General features: G+C 58.5%; 3 protein-coding genes across 6 annotated transcripts; 2 read left to right on the top strand and 1 right to left on the bottom strand.

The window, feature by feature from the left end:
- The first annotated feature begins 102 nt into the window (after window positions 1–102).
- On the top strand, window positions 103–2,953 carry NHLH1 (nescient helix-loop-helix 1). Its single transcript, XM_005515095.3, has one exon. The coding sequence runs from the start codon at window positions 103–105 to the stop codon at window positions 499–501; it is 399 nt and encodes a 132-aa protein (XP_005515152.1). The 3' UTR covers window positions 502–2,953.
- Window positions 2,689–9,512, bottom strand: LOC110356237 (basic proline-rich protein-like). Its single transcript, XM_065042688.1, has 4 exons — window positions 9,313–9,512; window positions 8,320–9,102; window positions 6,353–6,466; window positions 2,689–4,656 (listed from the first exon to the last, which is right to left on the bottom strand). Exons 1-4 carry the CDS (start codon window positions 9,510–9,512, stop codon window positions 4,614–4,616), a joined length of 1,140 nt encoding a protein of 379 aa, XP_064898760.1. The 3' UTR covers window positions 2,689–4,613.
- Window positions 8,323–24,018, top strand: VANGL2 (VANGL planar cell polarity protein 2). Of its 4 annotated transcripts, none has more exons than XM_065042711.1 (9): window positions 8,323–8,382; window positions 14,944–15,133; window positions 16,790–17,057; window positions 17,151–17,271; window positions 18,751–19,358; window positions 20,375–20,511; window positions 20,713–20,848; window positions 21,347–21,578; window positions 21,865–24,018. In XM_065042711.1, exons 3-9 carry the CDS (start codon window positions 16,987–16,989, stop codon window positions 22,123–22,125), a joined length of 1,566 nt encoding a protein of 521 aa, XP_064898783.1. In that variant the 5' UTR covers window positions 8,323–8,382; window positions 14,944–15,133; window positions 16,790–16,986; the 3' UTR covers window positions 22,126–24,018. The 4 variants fall into 4 exon arrangements, with proteins under 4 accessions (XP_064898783.1, XP_064898780.1, XP_064898781.1 ...); XM_065042708.1 differs by lacking the exon at window positions 8,323–8,382 and adding an exon at window positions 8,565–8,706; XM_065042709.1 differs by lacking the exon at window positions 8,323–8,382 and adding an exon at window positions 8,759–8,900.

Here is a 24,018-nt window from a genome sequence, read left to right as displayed (position 1 = left end):
GTGCGGCAGACTTGCTCTGACGTCGTGCCTGGGTCAGTCTGTCCTCCTGACATACCACATCTCTGAAGCATCTGTCCGTCTGTCCAGCCTTCTTCCGCGAAGATGATGCTCAATTCGGACCAGGCAGAGATCGACCTGCCCCCGACGCACTCTGAGTCCGAGTCCGTCTTCAGCGACTGCGGCCGAACGGGCAGCACGGGGGACGCCAGTGGCGTTGGCTTGTGCTCTCAGTCCCGGGCAGCCGAGCCGGGTGATGCTGTGAAGAAAGACCTGCAGCACCTGAGTCGGGAGGAACGTCGACGTCGGCGCCGTGCCACGGCCAAATACCGGACAGCCCACGCCACGCGGGAGCGCATCCGTGTTGAGGCCTTCAACATGGCCTTCGCTGAGCTGCGCAAGCTACTGCCCACCCTGCCGCCAGACAAGAAGCTCTCCAAGATTGAGATCCTCCGCCTGGCCATCTGCTACATCTCCTACCTGAACCACGTGCTGGACGTCTGAGCCACCCAGCCTGTGTCTTTCTGTCTGTCTGCCTGCCACCTGAACAGGGCATTTGAGCCAAGGGCTCAAGTCCGTCTGTCCATCTATGACCTAAACCACATGTTAGGCATCTGAACTTCTGTGTCTGTGTTCGTCCTTCTGCTCAAATGCACCAAGTTCCCAACTGTCTCCTCTACTCTCTAAGTGCTGTATTTCCCTGCCAGCAAGCCCACATCCATCTGTCTGTCCATTCTGCCTGAGTCAGGCTGGATGTTTGGTCTGTCAGCCGTCTGTCTGTCCTGCTGTATCAGCCACCTGAAGATTGTGCTGGCCGTGTTGTGCCCCCAACTTCTGTCTGTCCTTCTGCTGCACATCCCACTGATACTGCCTACGGGATCCTGAGCCCACATCCGTCAGTCTGTCCACCGTGTCCACTCCCTGAGCCACAGCTGTGTCCACTCCCTGAGCCCAAGTCTGTCTGTCTGTCACTTCTTTTGTACGAGCCCCAAAAAAATGGACCTGTGAAACACAACAGTGCCAAGCAGCCCCGTGGTCCTGTCTGTCTGTGCTTTCTCCCACCAGCCACCCCATCAGCATGGCCAGTCTGGGCATTTTGTCTGTTTGCTGCTGCTCTGCCCCAGCATCATGCTGGGAACTTAAAGGCTGACATCAGGACCGTCCTCTCTGCAGAGGGAACACAGCCCAGGAGCACCCCTGCGCACAGAGCAGCTGCTTGGTGTTCGCTCTGGCTTTTCACACCCCAAAAGGAAGCACAGAGCGGCGTGCAGACCCGGCAGGACCTGGCCATGCTTCCCATGGGCGACGGTGGCAGGTTCCCAGAGAGGTGCACTCACTCGCTGTGCTGCCCACCAAGTCCCTGCCGCCATGCCGGCCCCAAGCCGGAGCAGCACCCGGGGTCTCACCAGGCTGCCCAGTTGCACGGTCCGGACTCCCCAGACTTCAGCATGCTGCTTCCCTGCCCCATGCATCCCAGCCTTCGCTGCCTGACGCTCCTTTGCACAGTGAGTGTGAAGCCAAAACCCCGGGCACCAGAGCTCCCAGTGCAGCACTTCATCCCTCCCCACTCTCCCCAGTTCTGTGCTCCTGGTGAATAAAGCCTGAGCGGGGGTCACAAGTGTTGGGGGGGAAGTGCAGGGGAACACGGTGCTCAGCTCCCCCAGCACCCTGTCCCTCCCCACAGCGCAGCCGGCGCTGCCGGGACTCACGCGCAAAGGGGCCCCTGTGTTGACACCGGTAAGGCACTGGTGCAGTGTGACCTTTTGCAGCACGTGCTCTGCTGGGGTAAACTGCACTTTACCTGTGACTCGCAGGGCAGAGCGTTGGAGAGGGGAGGAAGAGGATATGGCCACCAGCCCGGCCCTTTGCCCAGCGTCCAGCAGGCGGGGCTCTCCCCAGCCCCCCCAAACATGGATCAGCACTTTGGGAGAGGGAAGGCAGAGCCGAGCAGCCTCTTCTTCAGCAAGGGCACGCTGAGGCTGGGGGAAACTCGTTGCAAGAATGAATGTTTTGCCTTGTTTTTTGAGTGTTTGTTTGGTTTAAGACTTAATTTTGCACTGGCAGTGGCAAGAGCACAAGCAGAACACGGATGGGGGACCAGGACCGTGCAGGAACTGCAGTGTTTTGGGCTGGGAGCAAAGGCCCAGCCTGGCCCATGGCACTGAGCCTCGCCATAAGACAGGCAGTGGCGTGGGACACATGGTGGGTGCTGGGGGAGATGGATTTGAATGTGCCGGAGGTGAAATACTTGTGGTGAGAGGGTCAGTGCCATGTTGTGTGAACGCCAGCAAACCCCAGAGTGCGAACAGGGAGTCCTCCGGGGTCCCACCTGCTGCTTTTTGCCCTCCCGAGGTGTTTGCTGCTGCCCACACCGAGTGTCCGAGCCCCACAAACCCCAGCTGGGCTTCCTGGCACCTCGTAGACCTCCCGGCCCCATCCCACCCGTCTCTGCCCATCTCCCAGCAATGCCTCGCTCCGTACCTCAGCTTCCCCCTCCCCATGAACGTGGGGAGAACGATCACTACCTCTGTCTTGCAAGGACTCGACAGTGAATATGGGATCCCCGAGGGCGGAGCAGCCGTCCCCGCTGCTGGCTCCCGCCACCGCACTGCTCAGTGGGGCAGGAAAACAGAGCAGGTCAGCCCATCCTTCCCCTCCACCCACCAGCCACGTCTCTGTGCCACAAGGATATTTATTGAATTAATTTATTGATAAATGTTATTATTTATTTTGCTGTGTTGTGCACTTTTTGGAAAGGAAAATTAGAAAATAAGCAAACAAACAAATAATGACCATGGTGAAAAACCAACTAATTAGCCCACCCTTGTATGCGGTGTGCCCCAGCGTGTGTTCGTCTTGACTGTTCAGACTGTGCAAGGATTTATTATTTGTGAGTTAACAAGGAAGTTGGGAAGGGGGAAATTGATTAAACTGCCAGCAAAAGGGAGATCTTGAACTTGGACTGCCCAGCTTTTCTTTTTTCTTTTCTTTTAACCTTATTTCTAACTGTGTCTTCCTTGCCCTGTTCGGTGGTGGCAGCAGATTCCCCATGCAGGAGTCGATGGCTGCAGCTGCGCCAGTGAGCGGGGTTGGTGGGAGTGAGAGCACTACCCTCCACTCTGGCCAGGGGACCAGGACGTGTCCTCTGGGCACTCACAGAGTCATACCAGCACTGTCCAGGCTCAGGCTCACGGTACATGGTGGCTTGACCTTTCCCTGGGTCTGCAGTCACCATCTGAGCCCAGCTCGGTTACACTGGGACAAGCAAACCCCGAATGTCCCAGTCCTGCTGGTGACAGCAGAGAGATGAGGACATCTGGTCCAGGTATCAGCATCTCCAAACATGCCCAGTAATCCCTCTCTCCTTCATTTCTCCAGGAAATCGGTGTGACCTTGGCTACGAAGTCACCCGTTGCTTGACCGTACCCCTGGCAGAGCCCCCACGGTCCCTTCCACACCCTCCCCCAGCCCTCTCCCTTTCCCAGTTGCCCCTGCGAACCCCCAGCCCTCTCCCTGCATCTTCAGCCCATCTCAGCCTAAGCGGGGAAGCAAGTTTGCAGCTCTTCGCCTTTGTCTGTGCCGATCCTGCGCATCCCCGGGGGCAGGTTGCAGCTGTTCGCCGATTTGCTCCAAATTTCTTCATATAATCAATTGGCCTCGGCTGCAGCTCGGCTCAGCAGAGATGTGTCAAAGGGGAAATAATAAATGTGGGGGAGGGAGCAGGGAGACTGCAGCGTTGGGCTGAAGGAGCAGTCGTGGCTGATGAGGTGCAGGAGGGGACCTGGGCGCCGCCTTTTTGTCCCATCTCAGGGATTTCTCCCTGGTGTTCACCCCTTGGGATGCGTCATATCCTCGCCGCCGGCATCCAAACCCAGCTCTGCTCCCAAACCCCCTGTGCTGGCTGTCTCCATCGCACCCCTGGCCGCCGGTGCTCCAGAAGATGGTAATAGGGTTTGGGCTGCACGAGTTCCCAAACCTCAGCGGGGCCTGTTGTTCCCGGCTGCCAGCCCCAGCCCTGACATATGGTCCTCATTGTGCTGTGCACAATGGAAACACTTCATGCTAATTTAGATGCTGGTTCTGGCCTCGCTGTCATCTCCAGCAGATTGGGTCCCTTGCCTGTTCTTTGTGTATGTGGACAGGCAGGGTAACAGGCAGGGTAACGGGCAGCTCGGCTCATCCTCTATCTTCCTGGGCATTTTCCCAGATGCTTCCCAGCTCTTTCCCTGTTGCCACAGCTATTTCCTTCTCTCTAGCTCTCCTTCCCTTAGGATGAGAGGAAACGGCCTCAAGTTGCACCAGAGAAGGTTCAGATTGGATATTGGGAACAATTTCTTCCCCAAAGGGCTGTTGGGCATTGGAACAGGCTGCCCAGGGCAATGCTGGAGTCACCAGCCCTGGAGGGGTTGGACAGACGGACATGAGGTTCTCTGGGACATGGGTCAGTGCCAGGGGTGGGTTAATGGTTGGACTCAGTGATCTTGAGGGGCATTTCCAACCGAAATGATTCAATGATTCTGTGATTCCCCATGCATATCTCCATCTCTCCATCCCTTCCCCAGCCTCTGGAGGATGCTGGTCCTGGTGCACAGGTAGGTGTATGCAAGAGGAATTTTTCACAGTGGTTTTTCATTTGAAAAATACCCATGGAAAATTGTCCTGAAAGAGCAGAAAAACAGAGATGCATGAAACTGCTTGGCTGCTTCTGCCCAGTGGCATTTCTGTGTCCCTGCCCCAGGGACAATGAGGTGGGGATGGCTGCGGGCCCTGTTCTGTGTCCCTTCCTCCTCCAAGAAGAAGTAGCTGGGTCAGGATATGATGCCCTGGGTTAGGGGAGGGGGAAGGACCCCCCCTTGTCTCAGCCCTCTGCCCCAGGGCCAGGCCGCCTGCTTGTGCCCTGGTCCCTTGAGGGATGTCACCGTGGGCAGCAGCTGTGTCCCCAGCTCTTCTGTGTGAGGAGGCAGTGCCATCTGCTGGGTCCCTGCATGCTCGCACCAGACCCACGTCACCCCCAAGCTGGGCACCCCTGTCCCTGGCAGCCAGGCCCTGGAGCATCCCTGCCCCCTGTGAACCATAACCCTGCTGCAGCTCTGGGGCAGGGCTGGGACCGGGACCGGCACAAGGGACAACGGAAAACGGCTGCTGTATGCCCACGTGTGGGACCTTCCCAAAAGCATCTTCAATGACCCATCATTTTAAATGCTTATTTTGTGCTTGCTTTAGAGCACAAGGGTCCCCTGAGGCTGCAATGTTGATCGGAGAAGGGTGGCTGAGGCAGACATGCCCTGACCAAAAAGGGCCGACAGTTGCAGGAGGTAAATCGTGTATCTGTTCCCTCCTTACGAGATACAGAGCAGGAACTAATGATGCCTCGCGCCAGCGATGGCGTACCAGAGATAAAGAGCCTGTCTGGACAGAGACTGGAGGGGTGAGGGCGTGCAGTCGCACAGTGGGTGCAGTTTGGGACTCACGTGTCCTCCCAGGCAGGGTCCGTAGCATGTGGCACTTGGCGGGGATCTGGTGTGATCCTGCCCTGGGGCTTGTGGACAGGTCACACAAACCTCTCTGGGGATGGGTCAGATGCTGCTGATACTGCCTGGGTCAGGGAAAGTGTAACAAACCTGCATGCTACTTCCTAGGACCTCCTAATCTCCAGAATTATCTGCCTGGAGCCTCTGCCTCCCTCCTGCGGAGCAGGAGGCCCAGCCACGACACCCTGGGACTGATGGGTGTCAGACCTGCCTGGGGTCTGGTTGGTAGTCTGTGGGGTGGTGGGTGGCTCTGGGCAAAGAGAGGGGATGCAACTGCCCCCACGAGGACTTTGCGATGGCTCTGGGTCTTCCCTGCTCTGCAGAAGGTCGTTTCCAAGAACAAGGCAAAACAGAGCTGGTTCTGGGGACTCCTTCATCCCCAGGAGATGGATGGAGAGCACCCAGCCCCCCGTGCAGTGCTATCCCAGGTGCTCCACACAGCACAGTGCACTTTGCAGAGCTGGGCTGGCTCTTCTGGCCTGAAAACAGGCTGTGGAGGGAAGGGACCATCCCTGTAAACCACAAGCTGGAACAATGTGGCCCTTCCCAGACGGCAAGGAAGCTCCAGCAACCCCCGCTGGCCAGGAGTGAGCTCCAAGGGCCCATTAATCACTCCCAGAGCCAGAGCGAGAGGATAGCCGGGGCAGCTGGCTGCAGGGGGGTCAGCACCGCGCAGTGATCCCCAATCCCCGCTGGGTCACAGGGTCCCAAACCTGGCCACAGCTCCTGCACCCCCAGGGTTACACCTCAAGGCTGCTCCAGTGACTCACACAACCCACTGACCCAGGTGAAAAGGGGTGGCAGTGACACCCCCAGCTCTGTACCAGGGGTCAGGGGACCAGCACAGGCTGCGATCCCCCTCCATCCAGTCTCTATGGCCGATGCAGGGCGCAGCATCATGTCTCCTTGCCATGTCATAGGTGGAGGCAGAGGGGGACCTGAGGAATGAGAGGAAACAGCCTCAAGTTGTGCCAGGGGAAGTTCAGATTGGATATCAAGAGAAATTTCTTCCTGGAAAGAGTTGTGAAGCAGTGAACCAGGCTGCCCAGGGCAGGCGTTGAGTCACCATCCCTGGAGGTGTTTTAAAGACAAATAGATGAGGTTCTTAGGGACATGGTTTAGTGACAGTGTTGGGTTAATGGCTGGACTCAATTATCTTGGAGGTCTCTTCCAACCAAAATGAGTCTCTGATTCTAAGCAGCTCTGAGGCTGCTCAAGTTGCCCCAGGGAAGGGGCTGGAGCTGGGCCCGCTGACAGCTGCTGAGAGACAGCGGAATAAGTGTCACTAGCTGAGCTGCATAGGATGCCCAGGTCTGAAGCCACAACTATGGTGCCTAAACAGGCTCCTACATGACAGCTGAGACCCTCGATAGAAGAGGATGGACTAGCTGGCCAGACTTGGGGGTCCCCTCCCAAGGTGTCCCAAGCTCCATCCTCCAGTTGACAGCTCTAGCCACCTTTTTCAGCTCTCACTGACCTGAGCCTGGACTTTGCATTTCTGGGTGCTGTGGAGGGGACATTGCCAGACACCACTGCCAGGCGGCACCTCTGCCCGCGGAGCACACGATGGTGAGGAGGTGACCCAGAGGGACCCAGACAACACGGGTTGAACTGTGTCAGGGCTCAGGCAGATAGACCCTTCAGCCTGACCTGGCTAAACCTAGTGTTAATCTTAACCTAGCTCACTCCCACCCCAACGCCTCCTCCCCATTAAGGGAAACGAGCTATTTAAATCCGGCCAATGGCGTGCTCCGGGAGGAGAGCGCCGCACGCCATTGGGCAGCGCGAGGGGGTGGACCCGGCCCCTTCCCAGCCTTGCTCGTTGATATAAAGCGCCCGGCGGCTCAGCCTGGCTCTTACAGGCAACGCCGCGACCCCCTCCGCGGGGTGTCCCACGCGTGGCTTTGCCCCCTGAAAGGGAGGGATCTGGTTTTGCTTGGGTGTCCCTGGGGAGCAGGGGTGATTGGGCCCCCCCCCCCCCCCCCCCACTCTCCCCTCAGCCTGTGAGTTCACGGGTTCCTTCCCACGGGCCCTGCTGGGCCCTGAGGCTCCCACAACGGACACCCACCCCTCGGTCCGTGCTGGCCAGCCCCTCGGGCTCCCGCCCTGCAAACGGAAGGTCTGCAGGTGTGTGTGCTGAGCTGCTGGCCCCTGTGCTCCCCCATCCCTCTTTGCTCCGTGTGCATCCCTTGTCCTTGGGAAGCTGGGAGAGCGGGTGGGGGTGCCCAGGTGCTCCCACCCAGCCTGGTGCAGCAGGAGCCCCACTGGAGTGAAGGTTCGGGGCTGACCCTCTGGCACTGGGAAGGTCCCATGTGCCGTGACCCGCTTCTGGGCTGAGCCAGGAGACCCCAGCCATCGGGGGTGACAGACACCCTCCACCTGGGCACACAGGAACAGAGCCAGACCTGGGCGACGGCCACGGGTTTCATGGGTGAGGGGGTTCCAGAGCCAAGAGGAACTGCATGTTCACATCATTACCCTCACCCCAAAACACCCGGGCCTGGCACAAAGGTGGGAGCAGGAGCATGACCCCCATGGGTTGTTACCCCTCTGGGGGCACCTCTGCCAGGGCGAAGGCTCCTGCCCCCGAAGCAGCTCATGCCTGAGTGCAGAGGGCACCTGGGGGTACAGTGACCCTCTTGGGGGTCCCATATGACCCCACCGATTGCCGAAGCTGGGGGAGACTCCAGCAGGGCAGAACCCTGAACCCCACCATGCCCACACCCCCAGCAGCAGGGACCCCCTCCAGGGCCAGGGCGCCCCCCCACCCCACTATCCTCACCCTCCTTACTCCAAAAGCCCCGGCTGCGTGTTGAGAACCGGGAGAGCGGGTGGGATCCCCGGGGTCCTGCAGGTACGGGGGTAGGGGGGAAGCCGGGGGTCGCCGGGTTTCCCCCCGCCTCTCGCCAGACAATGGCCCCGGAGGGGCGCCGGGAGCGCGGAGCGGAGACAATGGGCGGGCGCGGGGGGAGCGGCCGGGAACAGCGGCGGGGCGGGCGGGGGCTGCCGGCCCGGGGCGCGGCGGAGCGGCGGGGCTGGGGGGGGGAGCCGCTCCGCTGGGATTCGGGGTTTCCTCCGCCTCTTCCTTCTCCTCCGCCGCCGCCGCCGCAGCAGCAGCCCCAGGATTTTGGTGCGGGGGGGGGGGGGCGTTGACGCGCACAAAGGTGCGGCGGCGATGGTGAGTGCGGGGGCAAGAAGCAGGGGGGATGCGGGGGGAGCGGGGCGGCCCCGCAGCAGCGCGGGGGGGAGCGGGGCCGGGCTCGGCGCGTCCCCGCAGGAGGGGCCTGGGAAGCCGGGGATTTTCCTGGGCCGCCAGCCAGGCGGGGAGCGGCTGTTCGGCGAGCCCCACTGCCAGGGATGCCCCGCTGCGTGGTACGAGAGGGTCCCGGGGTGGGTGGGGGCGGTTGCGGTGCTGGGGTCCCTGGGTGGGGGGTGCTGAGGACGCGCCCGGGCATGGGCCCCGCTCCCAGCGTGCTGGTTGCTCCCTTCTCGCAGGGCTCCGCTGGCGCTGGGGAGCCTCCTGGGGGGCGATGCAGCTGGGCCGGGTCTCCCCCGGTTGCACCAGTGCCCGTGGCTTTTTCATTCTGTAGCGGGCATGCTTATACTGGAGTTTACTGGTCAAGCTGCTCTGCTGCGGTCAGCCAGCCCTTGGCCTTCGAGCCCTTTGTGCCAGGCACCGGGTTTTCTCCCTGCCTGCAACCCCTGCGAGCAAGAGAGTGACCACACAAGCGGCCAGCCTCTCCCTGGGTAAGGGTGGGCGCTTATGGGGTGGCCACCCCAGTACCTGCCCTGTGCCGGGGCTGGGGCGCTGCTGGTGGGGACGGGGACGTGATGCTCCTGCCGGATCTGCAGGACCTGCAGGGCAGGGTCTGGCCCCGCCAGCACACTCACCTGCTTCTGGGAGAGACCCGGCCGGATTCTGATCCGGTTTATCTTGGTCCTGGCCTGGCAGAGCGCCCTGAGCCGGCAGGGAGTTCCCTCCATTCTACACCGAGCACGAGCTCAGACATCGGCCCTGCTGCTCTGTCTGGGGTGATAGGCTTTATTTCCTTGGGAGAGGGCGTAGAGTCTGTTCCCCCTGCAGGCCGTGCTATAATAACCGAGGCAGAGGTTTAAAAAAAAAAAAAAAATTAAATATTATCTTCATGGAGCCTCTGGGGATGGCTGTTGCTTAATCACAGCAATTCGGGATTGTGTTGGGACCAAGCTGGGCTCCAAGGCAGCCTGAGTCAGATGCGAGCTCCGAACAGCCGGGTTTCTCCCCGTGTATTTACACTGCCTTTGTGCTGGGGCGGGGAAGCTCAGGATGAGACTGGCTGATTTAATTAGCACACGACTACATTGGAGCTGGCGGTGGCTCCTCACCTGGCTGTTGGACCGTGGGGTGGCCGTCAGCTTGTTTGGTTTAGGGGTGCAGGTCACCAGGTCCCGTGGGCAGCCCTCGTTCTGGAGACATGGCCCCAGGGATGGGCACCGCGCTGGGGATACCAGCTGCCTGTCCCCATGCTTCTTCTGGGCTCCCTTCAGCCCTTTGAGTGATCAAATGTGGTTTCTTGTTCTCATCGGCTCACAGACAATGGGGCTGGAGGGGGCTCAGGGAAAGGCAGGCAGCCCCTCACCCTGGCATCAGGCAGGACTGAATAGACCCCAGGTCCTTTGGTCTGAGCTAATTTTAGATTTTTGGTCCTGTCTTTTGAGAGCTGGCGTGGCCGGCAGATGCTTTATGGCTTCATTGTCTGGCTGGGATGCTTGGGAGGAGGCCTTCGAGAAAACCGCCGGGCTTCGCTGCCTGTCCCCAGCTGCCCCTGGGCGAGTGCCAGCGATGAAGCAGCGAGTGCTCAAACTCAAGGCCATCGTGGCACAGGGGTGCCGGGGTGACACTGGAGTCCCCACGGGACCAGCCACCAAAGCTGGACGCTGCATGAAGGGATTTTTTGTTCCCTGGTGCCCTCCAAAGGTGTTTGGCACCTTGGGCTGAGCTCAGCTTCAGCTCAAGCATTGCAGTTGGTGTGTGAATGCAGTCACCCCGCTCCATGTCTCTCCATGGACAGATCCCAGCTCTGCGCTGCTTTTCCAGGCTCTGAGAGGTGGATAATGCTGTCTGCCTGCCACAGCCTGGCACGATTTAGGAGGGTTAAATCCACAGCTGACAGAGCAGAGTTATAATCGATCTACAAGCAGAGTTGTTTACACTGCAAGTGTCCCTTTGGGGTGGGAACTGGCCTTTTGGGGTGTCAACTGCAGTGCCTTGGAGATGCTCTTGGGGAACACACTGAAATCCAAGTAATGGCCCAAGCTGCGAGTGCAGACCCCTGCGCCTTCTCAGCTCGTGATGCTTGTGACCACCTGAGAAGCAGCCCAGAACACCAGCGTTTGGATCCGCCTCTGCCCTGGGGTGACCATAGGTTTGTCACTTCATGCCGTCATCCCACGCAGAGGTGCCACTGGTGGTGTGCTGGATGTCACGGTGCCATCCCACCGCTGCCTGGATCTGGCACCAGAAATCACGAGGGCCAAGCTGCCGCTCATCTTCCCGGGGATCCCTGGGCACTTCCAGCGAGCTCGGGCTGAGGGGAACAGGGGCCGCGAGGACACGGGGTGAGGGCTGAGCCCCTCTGAGCCCTGGGGTGGGCCAGAGGAGCCGGTGGGTGCCTGGGAGAGCAGCCGGCTGTAGGACTGGAGTTAGGATCCCTTGGTGCCGGCACATTTTGCAATGCAAATAGCTTTCTCTTTGCATCCAGCCCCGTTCTCATGCAAATCCTTCTCTTTTTTTGTACATTTTTTTTGCTTCCTCTGTTTCGAGATCTTGGTGCAGTGATTTTTACCTGTGCAGCTAGCACATCCCTGCCGCCTGATGTGGCTGCAACCTCCGTCACTCCCAGACGCAGCGGGATTGAAATGCTGGGTGACAGGTCGGGCTTTGTCCCCTAGTCACACACTGGGACTTCCCTGCCGGAGGAAACTTGGTGAGGACTGGGTGCTGGAGGGACTGGACGTTCCTGTGGATATTGTAACAATCCCGGGTGATTGTAATTAAAGGTGGCAGTTTGGAAGGGATATTAAACCTTCTGCATCCAAGCTGACGCTGAGCAATTTGAGAGCAGAATGGGGGAGGTGGATTAAGCCACTTGGGCTTCCATGGGCCTCTCCCGCATCCTCCTGAAGCGCCTAGTTGTGCCAATGGACCAAAAAGTTGGAAGTTTGTGGATTCCCTCTGGTGGTGGCATCTCCCAGGGCTGGGGTGATGGGGGGGCTGGGGCCCCCCTCGCTGACTCCCAACCAGCTCCTCCTTGGGCAGACTGCGTCCCCCCACTCCAAGCAGGGATACCCACTGGGCACCCACCTTCTGTACTTTGCCGTTCATCTGTGGGCACCCAGTGCTGGCAGCTGCCTTGGCTCTCCAGAATTTGGTGCATATGGGAAATATGGCTGCGTCCCCCCCAGCGCTGGGCAGCGCAGGGCTTGGGGGCCAGCGGCCAGCGGGGGACCGAGGCGGTGGCCGGCGGGGGAGAGGTGCCTATTGTGTGGAGGCAACAAGGCGTGTTTGTGTAGCCAAGCAAGCAAATGTGCCGGGCACTGGGCTCGGCTCAGCTGTGTGCTGGAGCCGGGAGGTGCCTCCCGTTCCCAGGCAGGGAAAGAATCGGTTTCGGAAGCGTCACGGCAATACATGGCGTCCCCACGGCGGGGATTGCTGCTCAGGGGTCCCTGGGTCAACCTCCCCGGTGTCGGTATGGCAAGGGAGGACACCCCGAAAGTTACAGTGTGATGCAGGGCCAAGGCTTGTGTTAGCTTTCTTGCCTGTCCATAAACTCCAGTTTGTGTCGTGCCTCAGTTTCCTCATCTCTGTCACAGGCAGAGCCATGCTTCCAGCTCTCCTGGGCTTATTGGGAGGACAAACAGTTGTGGAGTGATGTTCCAGGATCCCAGGGTTCTCCTGATGAGCTCCGTGACTCGGTTTCCAAGTTGCTGTGATGCTCGTCGGGTCAAGCAGGAAAACACCTGCCCAGATGTGCCCGAGCTGATGTTTCCTTCTGCTCCCGCTTGACTCAGCAGCGGGAAGCCAGCTATCGCCAGTGTGTGAAGGGCTGCATTCGCACCCTTCTCCTGACCACATTAGAGCATCCTGACTTAACGCTGGTATTTATTTAACTGCACTAGAGTTGACGATGCTGGAAGAAAAGCACCAGTGGTGTAAATGGCGGGCACCAGCGTGGTGGCACAATGCAGGCGAGCACACTGCGGTTCCATCCTTGTCCTGGTGGTGCAGAGCTGTGGGTGCGCAGTCGCTCAGGAAACAGCCGGCGTGGTTTGGTTGCTGATGGCTGTTTACAACGTTCCCTCAGGACCGTGGTCTCACCTGGCTGAGCTCTGGCGCGGGTGCTTGCAGCTGGTTCGGTCCCAGCCCTCTTGGCTGGGACAGGGCTGCTCAACCATCAGTTTTTCCCTCTGCCTTTTGCTCTGAGTGTGTTTTTCTCCAGCAAACGTTGTGCCCGGCTCCTGCAAGGTGCTGAAGCAAGCAGGGTGACAGCCGGGTGCTGCCCTGTCCAAGGGACGAGCTGCCATGCGGGGGGGAGGAGAGGATCTCCCTTTCAGGATTTGCCCTGGAGCTGTTTGAAATAAGAAAGCTTTCTCAACTAGACAGGCTTGGAGCTTATTTATTTTTGAGCATTTGAATGTAAAAGAGAGTTTGTTTTTTGAGGTTCGTGGGCTCAAAGGCAGGAGAGACGGCGGCAGTGGTTTTTCTGACCATCCCGGTCGCCCAGCTGGGCTCTCTCTGCTTTGAACCCTCTGATGTGCTCCAGCATCGTCCCGAGAAGCCATCCAGTCTGGACTTGAAGCTGTAAAGAGATGGCAAATCCTCTCCTCCCCTGGGGAGTTTGTTCTGGTGGTTAATCACCTCGCTATTAAAAAATGTGAATTTTCCTCCTCGTTTGCATGCGGCTGGATCTTGCTCCCAGCCCTCGGCGGTTGTTCCACGTCTCCACGGGCTCTGTAAGGCGAGGCCGCTTCTCCTGGAGATGAGGAACTGTTTCCAGCCTCTCCACCAGAGCACCTTGTGCTGCTGAACCGGCTCTCCCCACTCTGCCAGGCAAACCATCAAAAAAAATTCCCTTTCTTCCTTGCTGAAGCAGTCAAGTTGCTCTGCTGGCACCGGAGCAGCTGTGGGATGGATGAGGAGCTCCCAGCTCCAGCAACCTGCTCGATTTACAAATTAATCTGGCGAAACTCCTGGTTTGGGGTTTATCCCCACACCAGCCCTTTGCTGGGGGAAGGTTCAGCCGCTCTTGTGCAGGCAAGTTGGGGGGTCCTCGTTGTCCAGAGCCCAGCCCTGGTCTGAATCTGGAGGTTGCTTCTGGTTCATCTGTGGATTTTGCTGGACCAAACCATCCCACACTGCTGCTCTGCCCTGGGAAAGGGTCCGAAAGCCTCTGCTCATAACCTCAGCCCCATTGCTGGATGGTGATGGAAGGGTCAGGCTCGTTCTCCCTCTGAATGGATCCACCTTCACCTCCTGGCTCCAGCTTTGCTGGACGGCTCTGGGGTCCCCACGTTACCGGTGCAGCCACAGGGACACTATGACTCGGGGACAGACTCAAAATGTGGCCGCTGGCCATGGGATTGTGGTGGCTGAGAAGCATTAAATCCACGGGCCAGTACTTTGAATCTCTGAGATGTGCTCGAAAACCCTGTCCAGATTTTGGCTGATAAATCAGCTTTGCCTCTGCAGGATTGCCAGGCTGGGGCTGGGAGGTGGAAGCCATGCTGGGGACTCCAGACGCTCTGAGGGGTGTCACATCCAGCAGCTGGTGGGTGCCTGGTGCTGGATACAGGGCAGGCTGCTGATGCCACATGGAAGTGATGCTTGGGCAGGTTTTGGGCTGTTGCGTTGTCTGTGCACACATCCAGCCTACTCGTCTTCCTCCCCTGCCCATCGCTCCTCTTGGGTGCTCACGGGTGTCATGGCCAAGCGAGGAGCTCTCGTGGGGTGGATGTCCCCAGGCGGCTGGGTGACCTGCAGGACAAGTACTTTGGCAGATGGTCCCCAGCATGACGTGCTGCGACTCTCCCCCAAACAGGTGCTGAATGGCTACCACAGCACACGCGTTGTCCCAGTCCCCAGGGAAGCGGTGCCACCAGGCATCTTTCTATATATTGGAAATTAGGAACAATTTCTTCCCAAAAGGGTTATTGGACATTGGAACAGGCTGCCCGGGGCAGTGGTGGAATCACCATCCCTGGAGGGGTTGGACAGACACGGAGATGAGGTTCTCAGGGACATGGGTTAGTGCCAGCATTAGATTAACGATTAGACTCAATGATCGAGGGGCTTTTCCAGCCAAAACGATTCTCTGATTCTGTCTGTGTGCGGCAGGGACGCCTGGCTCCTGATTTCCTTCTCTCTTGCTCCCCCCAGCTTGACTGCAGACCCCTGGCACAGCTGCCTGTCCTGTGAGTGGCCCCCGATGCGCAGCCCCCTCCAGCACCCACCAGCTGGATGCCATCCCCGTCGGCGGCTCGGGATGCCCCAAGTGCCTCGGTGACTGTTGGGACGGGGGACAGCACCTGCCTGCAGCTGCCTCACCCTGACCTGTGCTGCCCCACTGGTGAGTCCACCTGGGTCCGTCCCCTGCCCCAGTATCAATGTCCTATTGGTGTAAATGGACTGGGGACAAGTGTGTCCTTATGCCGTCGCCCCACCGCCCATCATTGTTCCTGACAGAAACCCGATGCCCGGCTGCAAACAAAGCCCAGATGAGGGGTCTGGCAGGAGGTTTGGGGGGGGCACTAGGGGGTCGTTTCTCTGCCTGTCCCTTCCCCCATTGCTTGCTGGGGATGCCAGGACGAGCTCTAGGCGCTGTTGCCATCTCCTAGACAACGGGCGTGAGGGGGGGCTTTTGTTTCCATAGTGATAAATGTGTGAGCATCCAGCATCTGGGACAAAAGGATCCCCTGCTGCCCCCTTTTTCGCCTCCTCGACCCCATCTCCCCCTTCCCCGAGGCCTTGGAAAAGAGGCCAAAAGACATTTGGGTTTTATTGGGTTGAAATGGCATTTCTGTGGTAACCCGGCATGGACTTATCCCCAAACGCAGCCAGCATGGCCCCCCTGGCGTGCACCCCTTGGGGCGGTGCTGGCTCAGAGGGGTGGTTCAGGGCTCTGAACAGCTCCCAGCCCCCCAGCACCCTTAGGGTGAGGACGGGAGAATTTGGCAGGACCCCTGCAGCAGCATCCAGCACGCATTAGACAGCGTGATGTCCCCACTGCAGCCCCGCTGGTGGCTCCCGTCCCTCCCCAGGTCCCCTCGCTGCTGGGATCATGGACCCAGGCAAGCTGTGTCGCACCTGTAAGTAGCTTGCGAGTCCCCCAGGACAGCGGGGTGACATGAATTGGGACCCCGGAGACAACCGATGTGGTACCCAGCTCCTGCCCACATCCCCCAAGCCATTCCCCGAGGTCCTGGTGCCTTGTGCCATCTGGCCAGGTTTGAAACAAGGTGATATTTTCCCATCCCAGCAGAGATCTGATAATGCAGGTAAGTGTAGGTGGGTGTCATGTGCGTGTGTTCGTAGGCCCGTATGCCTGGGCCTACAAATGCCTGTAATGGAAGTTTGGGGTTGGCAAACAGCAACGTGGCAGCCGTGAGTCAGCGGCGCAGGGTGACGGTGTCTGCTCTGAGCCAGCTGGGTGATGGGAACCAGTTCCCAGTCCCATCCTTGGAGCCACCACTGTGGCTCCCAGCAGCCCGGGAGCCCCCCGTTTCCCCCAGCAAACCCGAAGCTCTCCCCGGTTTGGGCTGCCGGTGCGAGGCGAGCCGGAGCCAGCACGCAGCAATGCGCCTCGGCAGAGCGGGACTCCCGCGCCCATCACCTGGCTCCGTGCTGGGAAACGTGTCCAGGCAGCGCCCCGCGCTGTGAGATGGGCCTGAAACATTGCCTGCACCCAATTATTCATTCCTTTCTTTTTTTGGCCCCCACCCTAGGCACTCTCAGCAGTTAAAATAATGATCGTGATATTCATTTTAGCATAAATCACACGAAACAGAAGCAAATTGTGCTGTATTGTTAATAAAGGGGAAGGTGATCATCCCAGACCCAGCTCAGCCATTGGATAAAATTGAAAATGCCCCAAAGTGACCTAAATTCACTTTCCCTGCCAAAGTCCCACCACTGTTTGCCACCAGGGCTGGATGGAGGAACGGGGTGGGTGGTGGGAGAGGGGATGCTGCTGCTCTGCCGCTCACCCTTCACTTCCCCTCTGCAGGCGGGTGAGCCATTTTCTCCTGAGACGAGCCCAACAAGGTGATCAAAATAGAGTCCCTCAAGGTGACGGTTGACTTCTTGAAGGTGCCCCTGGGCCTGAAGAAGCCCCCTCTGAAGGAGGCCCTGGCTGCCGTCCCGGGGCCGGGGAGAGCCAAGCCCTTCGGCGTGGAGCGGCACAAGTCCCGGCACTGCGACACCATGGACAATGAGTCCCAGTACTCGGGGTATTCCTACAAATCCGGGCACTCCCGCAGCTCCCGCAAGCACAGGTGAGGGGGTTGGTGCATGCCCAGGGGAGTTCCCTGGCTCCAGTGGGTGCTGCCACCCCAGTACACCCACCTTCTCCCATCTCTGCCTTCCAGGGACCGGCGGGACCGGCATCGATCCAAAAGCCGAGACGGGAGCCGTGGGGACAAGTCAGTGACCATCCAAGCACCAGGCGAGCCCTTGTTGGACAACGAGTCCACCCGGGGGGACGAGAGGGTGAGTTGGGCAGGGGGAGGGATGGGATTAGCATCTCAGCCCCGCCATGGGGGTGCTGCTGAGGGTGGGAGCCGCCAGTGGAGCATGGAGGCTCCAGACATGCCCAGTGCACCCCAGCAGAGCAGTCAAGCTGGTTGGGCAGGCCCTGGGCTGCTGGCGGCTCTGCCGAGTGCTGGCGGGGAGGGCAGGTGGGCAGCACGGGTGCAAATGAAAGGGGACTGGCTGTCAGAGTGCCCCGTGGAAGCAGCTGGGGTGGGCATGGGCTACCCGGGGTGGAAAATGCCCTGGGGATCCAGACCCTGGGGATCTGCTCCTTGGCGATCCGCTCCCTGGGGATTAGCTCCAGCTCCTTGCTTGGTGCCCACAGGGCTATGCCGACTCAGCCAAAGCATTAATAACCTTGGTAGGATCCTGTGCCCCGTCCCTCCACCAGCCACCCTAGCCCTGCACTTCCGTGGGGTCCCTTGGTGTGAGCAGCAGCAGGGGCAGTGCTGCTGTGCCCTCTGCGCTGGGTGCTGGAGCCCAGTCCCCATCTTTAATCATCTCCCAGCCACCTACGCAGGCGGCTCCAGCTCCTTTCATCTTCCCCCACCAAGAAGTCAGTGCCAGCAGAGGCTGGGGTTTGCGGGTGACAGAAGCTGAGCCACCCAATCCAGCTCCAGGCAGAGTGAAGCGACAGCATCGTGGGTTCACCTGGGGATGGGCTGGATAGGAACTGGCCCTCCTGGACCCTCCTCTGCTCCCTGTCCCTCTGGAAAGCCCCAGGCTGTGGCTTCAGTTTGATGTTTAGGATTAAATTGCTGGCTTTCCTGCAGAAATTGTAGGTGAAAAAGATACGCTATGGTAAACTGCCAATTTTCAGGGATGGTGACGTACTATAAAACAGAATGTAGGAGTCTGAGTGAGCGGACAGACAGATGGGCAGATCCGAGGTGGCATTTTCAGCGGCTGTGGTGCAATGCTTCTCCCTTCACTGAAACCAGTTTTAGCTGGGGAGGAATCAAAAGGGGATAGTTTGTTTCTGCACCACTTGGCTTGAGGAAGAGGTTTTCAAAGGTGGTGGGAGACCTGCCCGGTGCTCGGAATTGCTGGATCACCTGTGACTTTGTCCTGCCTGGTGCTGGAGGCGGCAGCGCCTGCCCATGCAGCAGCAGCGAGGGTGTGTTGGGACAGTGGCTGGGCATGTTCGTTCTGGCCCCGCTAACGAGGGGGTTTGCCTGGAAGCAGGATGCTTCCAACTTCCAAAGCTGCTCTTACCGCTGCTGGAGAGGTGGAGTGCAGCATGGAGCCACCAGTGGGGCTTTCATGGGGGGTGGCAGTCAAATAATTGTGTCCCCCTGCTCCAGGCTGCGGTTTCTGCCAATGAAATGGGGGTGATGGTGCCAGGCATTGAGGTTTGGTGGATGGGAGATGCTGGGGTTGGGCTGGGGTGACATAGAGCCATACCCCCATGTAACCCTCCCATCTGCCTCTCCCCAGGATGACAACTGGGGCGAGACCACAACGGTGGTGACGGGGACATCGGAGCACAGCATTTCACACGATGACATCACCCGCATCACCAAGGACATGGAGGACAGCGCCCACCTGGACTGCTCGCGGCACCTGGGTGTCGCACTGGCGGCGGCACTGGCGCTGCTGGCCTTTGTCACCCCCCTCACCTTCATGGTCCTGCCCCAGCTGCTGTGGAGGGAGGAGCTAGAGCCCTGCGGGACCCCCTGCGAGGGGCTCTTCATCTCCGTGGCCTTCAAACTCCTCATCCTTCTGCTGGGGAGCTGGGCTCTTTTCTTCCGTCGCCCCAAAGCCTTCTTCCCCCGCATCTTCGTCTTCCGAGCATTGCTCATGGTGCTTGTCTTCCTCCTCGTCGTTTCCTACTGGCTTTTCTACGGGGTGCGGATCCTGGACTCGCGGGAGCGGAACTACCAGGGGGTGGTGCAGTACACAGTCTCGCTGGTGGACGCTCTGCTCTTCGTGCACTACCTGGCCGTGGTGCTGCTGGAGCTGCGGCAGCTCCAGCCCCAGTTCACCCTCAAGGCCGTCCGTTCCACAGACGGGGCCAGCCGCTTCTACAACGTTGGCCACCTCAGGTGCGGGGGTGCCGGGAGGTGGGGTCCTGCTTTTGTGGGTGTGCACAAGGTTTGCCTGACCATGGGGTGCTTGCGTGTCCCGTGTGTGAGTGCATATTCACCTGTTTGCATGGGTGTTGGTGCATGTGCACATACATATGTGTCCATGGATTTGTGCATGTGCACCCTCAGGCCAAGAAAGTCCTTGAGGTGCTGGAGCGAGCTGAGAGAAGGGAATGGAGCTGGGGAAGGGGCTGGAGCACAAGTGTGATGGAGCGGCTGAGGGACCTGGGGGTTCAGCTGGAGAACAGGAGCTGAGGGGAGACCTTCTGATCTCTGAACTGCCTGAAAGGAGCTTGGAGCCAGGGGGGGTCGGGCTCTGCTCCCCAGGAACAAGCGCCAGGAGCAGAGGAAACGGCCTCAAGTTGCGCCAGGGGAGGTCGAGGTTGGATCTTGGGAACAACTTATTCCTGGAAAGGGCTGTGGGGCGTTGGAACAGGCTGCCCAGGGCAGTGCTGGAGTTCAAACTGGAGGGTTGAACAGATGTAGAGATGAGGTTCTCAGAGACATATTTAGTGCTAGATTTAGGTTATGGTTGAACTCCCTGATCTTGAGGGTCTTTTCCAACCAAAATGATTCTGCTTCTACATGGGCATGTGTACATACATATGGCATATACACTGATACATGTCCACATATATACATGTATGTATATTCAGGCATGTGCATGTGCATTTGGGGACACACACTCGTGTGTGCAGGTGCATGTGTGTATATCCATGCATATGTTCACAAGTGGGTGCACCCACACTGCTCCCCTCCATGGCACCCAGCACCCGCTGGCTGGAGGAGCTGCATGTGTGCCCCATGGCGGGCACAGCTCCCTTCCTTCTGTGGGACAAGACGTCCCCATCCTCACAGTGCCACATGCTGTCCGTCTGTCCCTCCCTTGTCTTGCCCATCTGTGTGTGCCCCTTGCTGTGGCGTGGTGCTCATTGTCCTCTGTGCACCCCCCTCCTGGCTGCCTCTCCCTGCAGCATCCAGCGAGCGGCCGTGTGGATCCTGGAGAACTATTACCACGATTTCCCGGTCTACAACCCTGCCCTCCTCAACCTGCCAAAATCCATCCTGTCCAAGAAAATGTCCGGGTTTAAAGTCTATTCCCTTGGCGAGGGTGAGTTCCCCTGTCCCCTGGCTTCTCCTCTTGTTATCTCTTCTCCTTCCCTTCTCCATCCCCGTATTTTCCCCTTGGAAGGCTCCTGTTGACTCCAGAGAGCCCACAGTGGGATCATCGCAGCCTGGCCAAGGGGCAGGGGGAACATCGGGCACCTCGCAGTCCCCCAAGCCCTCTCTAACCTCACCCTTTTCCCCGCAGAAAACACGACGAACAACTCTACGGGCCAGTCCCGGGCCGTCATTGCAGCGGCTGCCCGGAGGCGTGACAACAGCCACAACGAGTATTACTACGAGGAGGCTGAGCATGAGCGCAGGGTGCGGAAACGCCGTGCCAGGTACGGGGCTGGGGGCAGGGACTGGGTGCCCCATTGCTGCTCCCTTTGGGGTACACAGGACTGCCGCCCAAGGACCTTGGGGCTTTCCCAGGGCGTGTCCACCTCTATCATCCCCAAAACAAGGTATCCACTCTCCTGGGGAAGCACATCTTTGTTGGGCATTGGAACAGGCTGCCCAGGGTATTCCTGGAGGGGGTTGGACAGACGTGGAGATGAGGTTCTCAGGGACATGGGTTAGTGCCAGTTTTGGGTTAATGGTTGGACTTCATCTTGAGGCTCTTTTCCAACCAAAATGAGCCTATGATTCTATGATCACGAGCCTGGCTGTTGCATGGCATGGCCAGATCTCCCGCAAAACTGTTGTGGGGTGGAAGCTAGGTTCCTGCCACCATAGGTGGGCAGGCAGCGAGCAGCTCACGCCCTTGCCTCACGGGATCTCCTGCCTGTGGCTGGACTCTGCCTTGCTGCAGCCACATCCACAGTTTGTCCTCCTGGCAGGCTGGTGGTGGCAGTGGAAGAAGCCTTCACCCACATCAAGCGGCTGCAGGAGGAGGACCAGAAGAACCCCCGGGAGATCATGGACCCTCGTGAAGCCGCTCAGGCCATTTTTGCCTCCATGGCCCGGGCCATGCAGAAGTACCTGCGCACCACCAAGCAGCAGCCCTACCACACCATGGAGAGCATCCTGCAGCACCTCGAGTTCTGCATCACCCACGACATGACGCCCAAGGTGCGCGGGGTGGGACGGGTTCCCAGGTTCTTGGTCCAGAAGGTGAGGACTTGGGTGGGATTTTTACCACACTGTGTGAGAGCGTCTCCTGTGAGAGAACAAGGGGCTGGGGAATACAGCCAGAAAAGTGGGTGTAACCCCGGGGGAGCAACGTGCGGCGATGGGGAGCAGCTGAGCAGGGATGGTTTTCCTGCAGGACCTGCCGAGCAACTTGAGGCTGCAAAAAAAAAAAAAAATAGGCTGAGCTGTAGGTAGGTGACATTCACGTGTCCTTTCCTTCTTCCAGGCGTTCCTTGAGCGGTACCTGACGGCAGGACCCACCATCCAGTACCACAAGGACCGCTGGCTGGCCAAGCAGTGGACACTGGTCAGCGAGGAGCCGGTGACAAACGGCCTGAAAGATGGGGTGGTCTTTGTGCTGAAGCGTCAGGACTTCAGCCTTGTGGTGAGCACCAAGAAGGTCCCGTTCTTCAAGCTCTCGGAAGAGTTTGTGGACCCCAAGTCACACAAGTTCGTCATGAGGCTGCAGTCAGAGACTTCTGTGTGAGCTGAAGAGGAATGGAGAGGGGTTTGGGGCAGGAGGGAAAACCCTCTCCAGACCCCCCGTCTCATCCTCCCCGTCTCCACTGGAGCTCCGGGAGGCTGCGGCTCGAGGGCAGAACTGTGGTGGGCACTGGGACGCAGCGCCCATGCCTGGCTCCATCACTCACCCACGACCACTCGCCCTCCGCCTGGGCTCAGCCTCCACCAGGGTGGGCTGAGCCCCTTCATCCTCCTCCTCCTCCTTGAAACCCAGATCCTTGTAGCAACCCCCCAGAAGGTGCAGCCAGTGGAGGACAGCTGCGCAGCCAGGAAGGAGATGGTGTTTTGGTGCCATAACTCAAGGGCTAAACTCTTATGTTCTTTTCACCAGCGTCTTCAAGCACCATCAGGTCCCAAGGACCTTCCATGCTCACCCATTTTCTACCTGGTGCCTGTCCCGGCTCTGGCCTTAAACTGTTGCCCAGCATTTGGGGCTGTTTTTTAATCCTAGAGGGGAGGATTTTGCAAACACCTCCACGATCCATGGCTGCTATGAAGACCTCCCCAGGCACCCAAGAAACCAGAGTGGCGACACAGAAATGTCTTCCTTGCCTCTCCCCTGATGGTTTCTGCACTCAGCTCTTAACAAAAGCAAGCAAAAATCTGTTTTTTAAGCAAAAGAGAAGAAGGTTTTTTTTAAGCCGTTTCCCTGCTCCCGAGGTGACCTGTGTCCCTGGTCTCAGCAACGTCCCCATGGGGTGGTTGGAGCTGTGGACGCGGGTTGCAGGAAGAGCAGCTTAATATGTCTCTGGGGCTCCAACCCTGGACTTGGAGCTGGCGGGGTGGGTGGACAGAAGGGTTTCCTCATGAGAATGATGAGGGCTGGTGGCTCACGGAGGTCCTGGAGGTCCTTAATTAACATCCCAGGGTGGCAAGTGGCCCGTGGTGATGCCACAAGCAGGGGCTGACTCGCTGTCAGGGACACAAAAGCTTTTGCCTTCCCTTGGGTTTGTTAAGAGTCACAAATACCTCATGGATTTATTTTAATTTTCTTTTCGTTATTATCCCTCTGGATCCTGTTATCCAGCCGCGCTGGGGGCTCGTGAGGTCCCAGGGAGGGTTGTGACTGGGCAGGGTGGGGCTCTTTGGTCATGGGAGCTGCCAAATTTCATCGTGGGGAGGCGTGTGGTTTTACTGGATTTGGGTGGGTTTTTTTGTCCTAAGCACTAGAAGGGCTGAGTTCGAGGGGAGCAATGATGCTGTGTGTCCTCAGGCCACAGGTGCCACCCCAGAGGAGCTGGTGGCTTCCCCAGTAAGTACCAGTAGCACGATTAAGAAGCTGGTGGGGTCCTGTGGGGTCTGTCCCCATGTGGGCAATGTGATGTTCTGGGCTGACTTTCCTCATTTCCAGGAAGTCACTGTTTTTCAGGAGTTTCTAACCCCTCTTGCTGCCTCCCTCATCTTCCAGCCTCTCGAGGCTGAAGAATCCAGGTGTCCCCCCCGGCTTCCCCCGCTCCAGCAGTGCTGCTGCCTCTGGGAGCCCATTCTTGGTGTGTTTTACTGCAAAAAACACTTCCATGAGTGTGAGCGGATGGGTCGACCAGGGAGGGGGGATTTTCCACTTGGATTTTAAGAAGAATAAACCCTTTTTCATTCATTTTTGGGTTTGTTTTTGTTTTGATTGTTGTTTTTTTTTTTTTTTTTCTGCAGAGCCGAGACCTTGTGCATGTGTGCAGAAAACTGTAAAATGTATATATATATTTTTTTTTTAATATATAAAAAGCTTGTTTTTACAGTTTGCAGTGGATTGAAGCATTACAGCAGTGGTAGGAAGTTTGGTTGGTTGGTTTTGGTTTATTTTTTCATAGAGGAGCTAAAATTGTACAATTTTTTTTTTAAATAAAATGAACCCATTTGA

Source organism: Columba livia, chromosome 28, assembly GCF_036013475.1.
Source record: "Columba livia isolate bColLiv1 breed racing homer chromosome 28, bColLiv1.pat.W.v2, whole genome shotgun sequence".
In the NCBI taxonomy this organism is placed as follows: Eukaryota; Metazoa; Chordata; class Aves; order Columbiformes; family Columbidae; genus Columba; species Columba livia.
This window is presented reverse-complemented; position numbering and strand designations above follow the sequence as displayed.

Bases quoted from the DNA above. Each gene is read 5' to 3' on its own strand.
- LOC110356237 (XM_065042688.1), bottom strand. From the start codon at position 9,512: ATGGAGGGAACTCCCTGCCGGCTCAGGGCGCTCTGCCAGGCCAGGACC. The intron at 9,103-9,312 runs GTACTGGGGTGG...AGAATGAAAAAG, and splicing joins CCAGCCCCGGCACAGGGCAG to CCACGGGCACTGGTGCAACC. The intron at 4,657-6,352 runs GTACAGAGCTGG...CTGCTCTTTCAG, and splicing joins TGCTGGTCCCCTGACCCCTG to GACAATTTTCCATGGGTATT.
- NHLH1 (XM_005515095.3), top strand. From the start codon at position 103: ATGATGCTCAATTCGGACCAGGCAGAGATCGACCTGCCCCCGACGCAC.
- VANGL2 (XM_065042711.1), top strand. From the start codon at position 16,987: ATGGACAATGAGTCCCAGTACTCGGGGTATTCCTACAAATCCGGGCAC. The intron at 20,512-20,712 runs GTGAGTTCCCCT...TTTTCCCCGCAG, and splicing joins AGTCTATTCCCTTGGCGAGG to AAAACACGACGAACAACTCT. The intron at 20,849-21,346 runs GTACGGGGCTGG...TCCTCCTGGCAG, and splicing joins GTGCGGAAACGCCGTGCCAG to GCTGGTGGTGGCAGTGGAAG.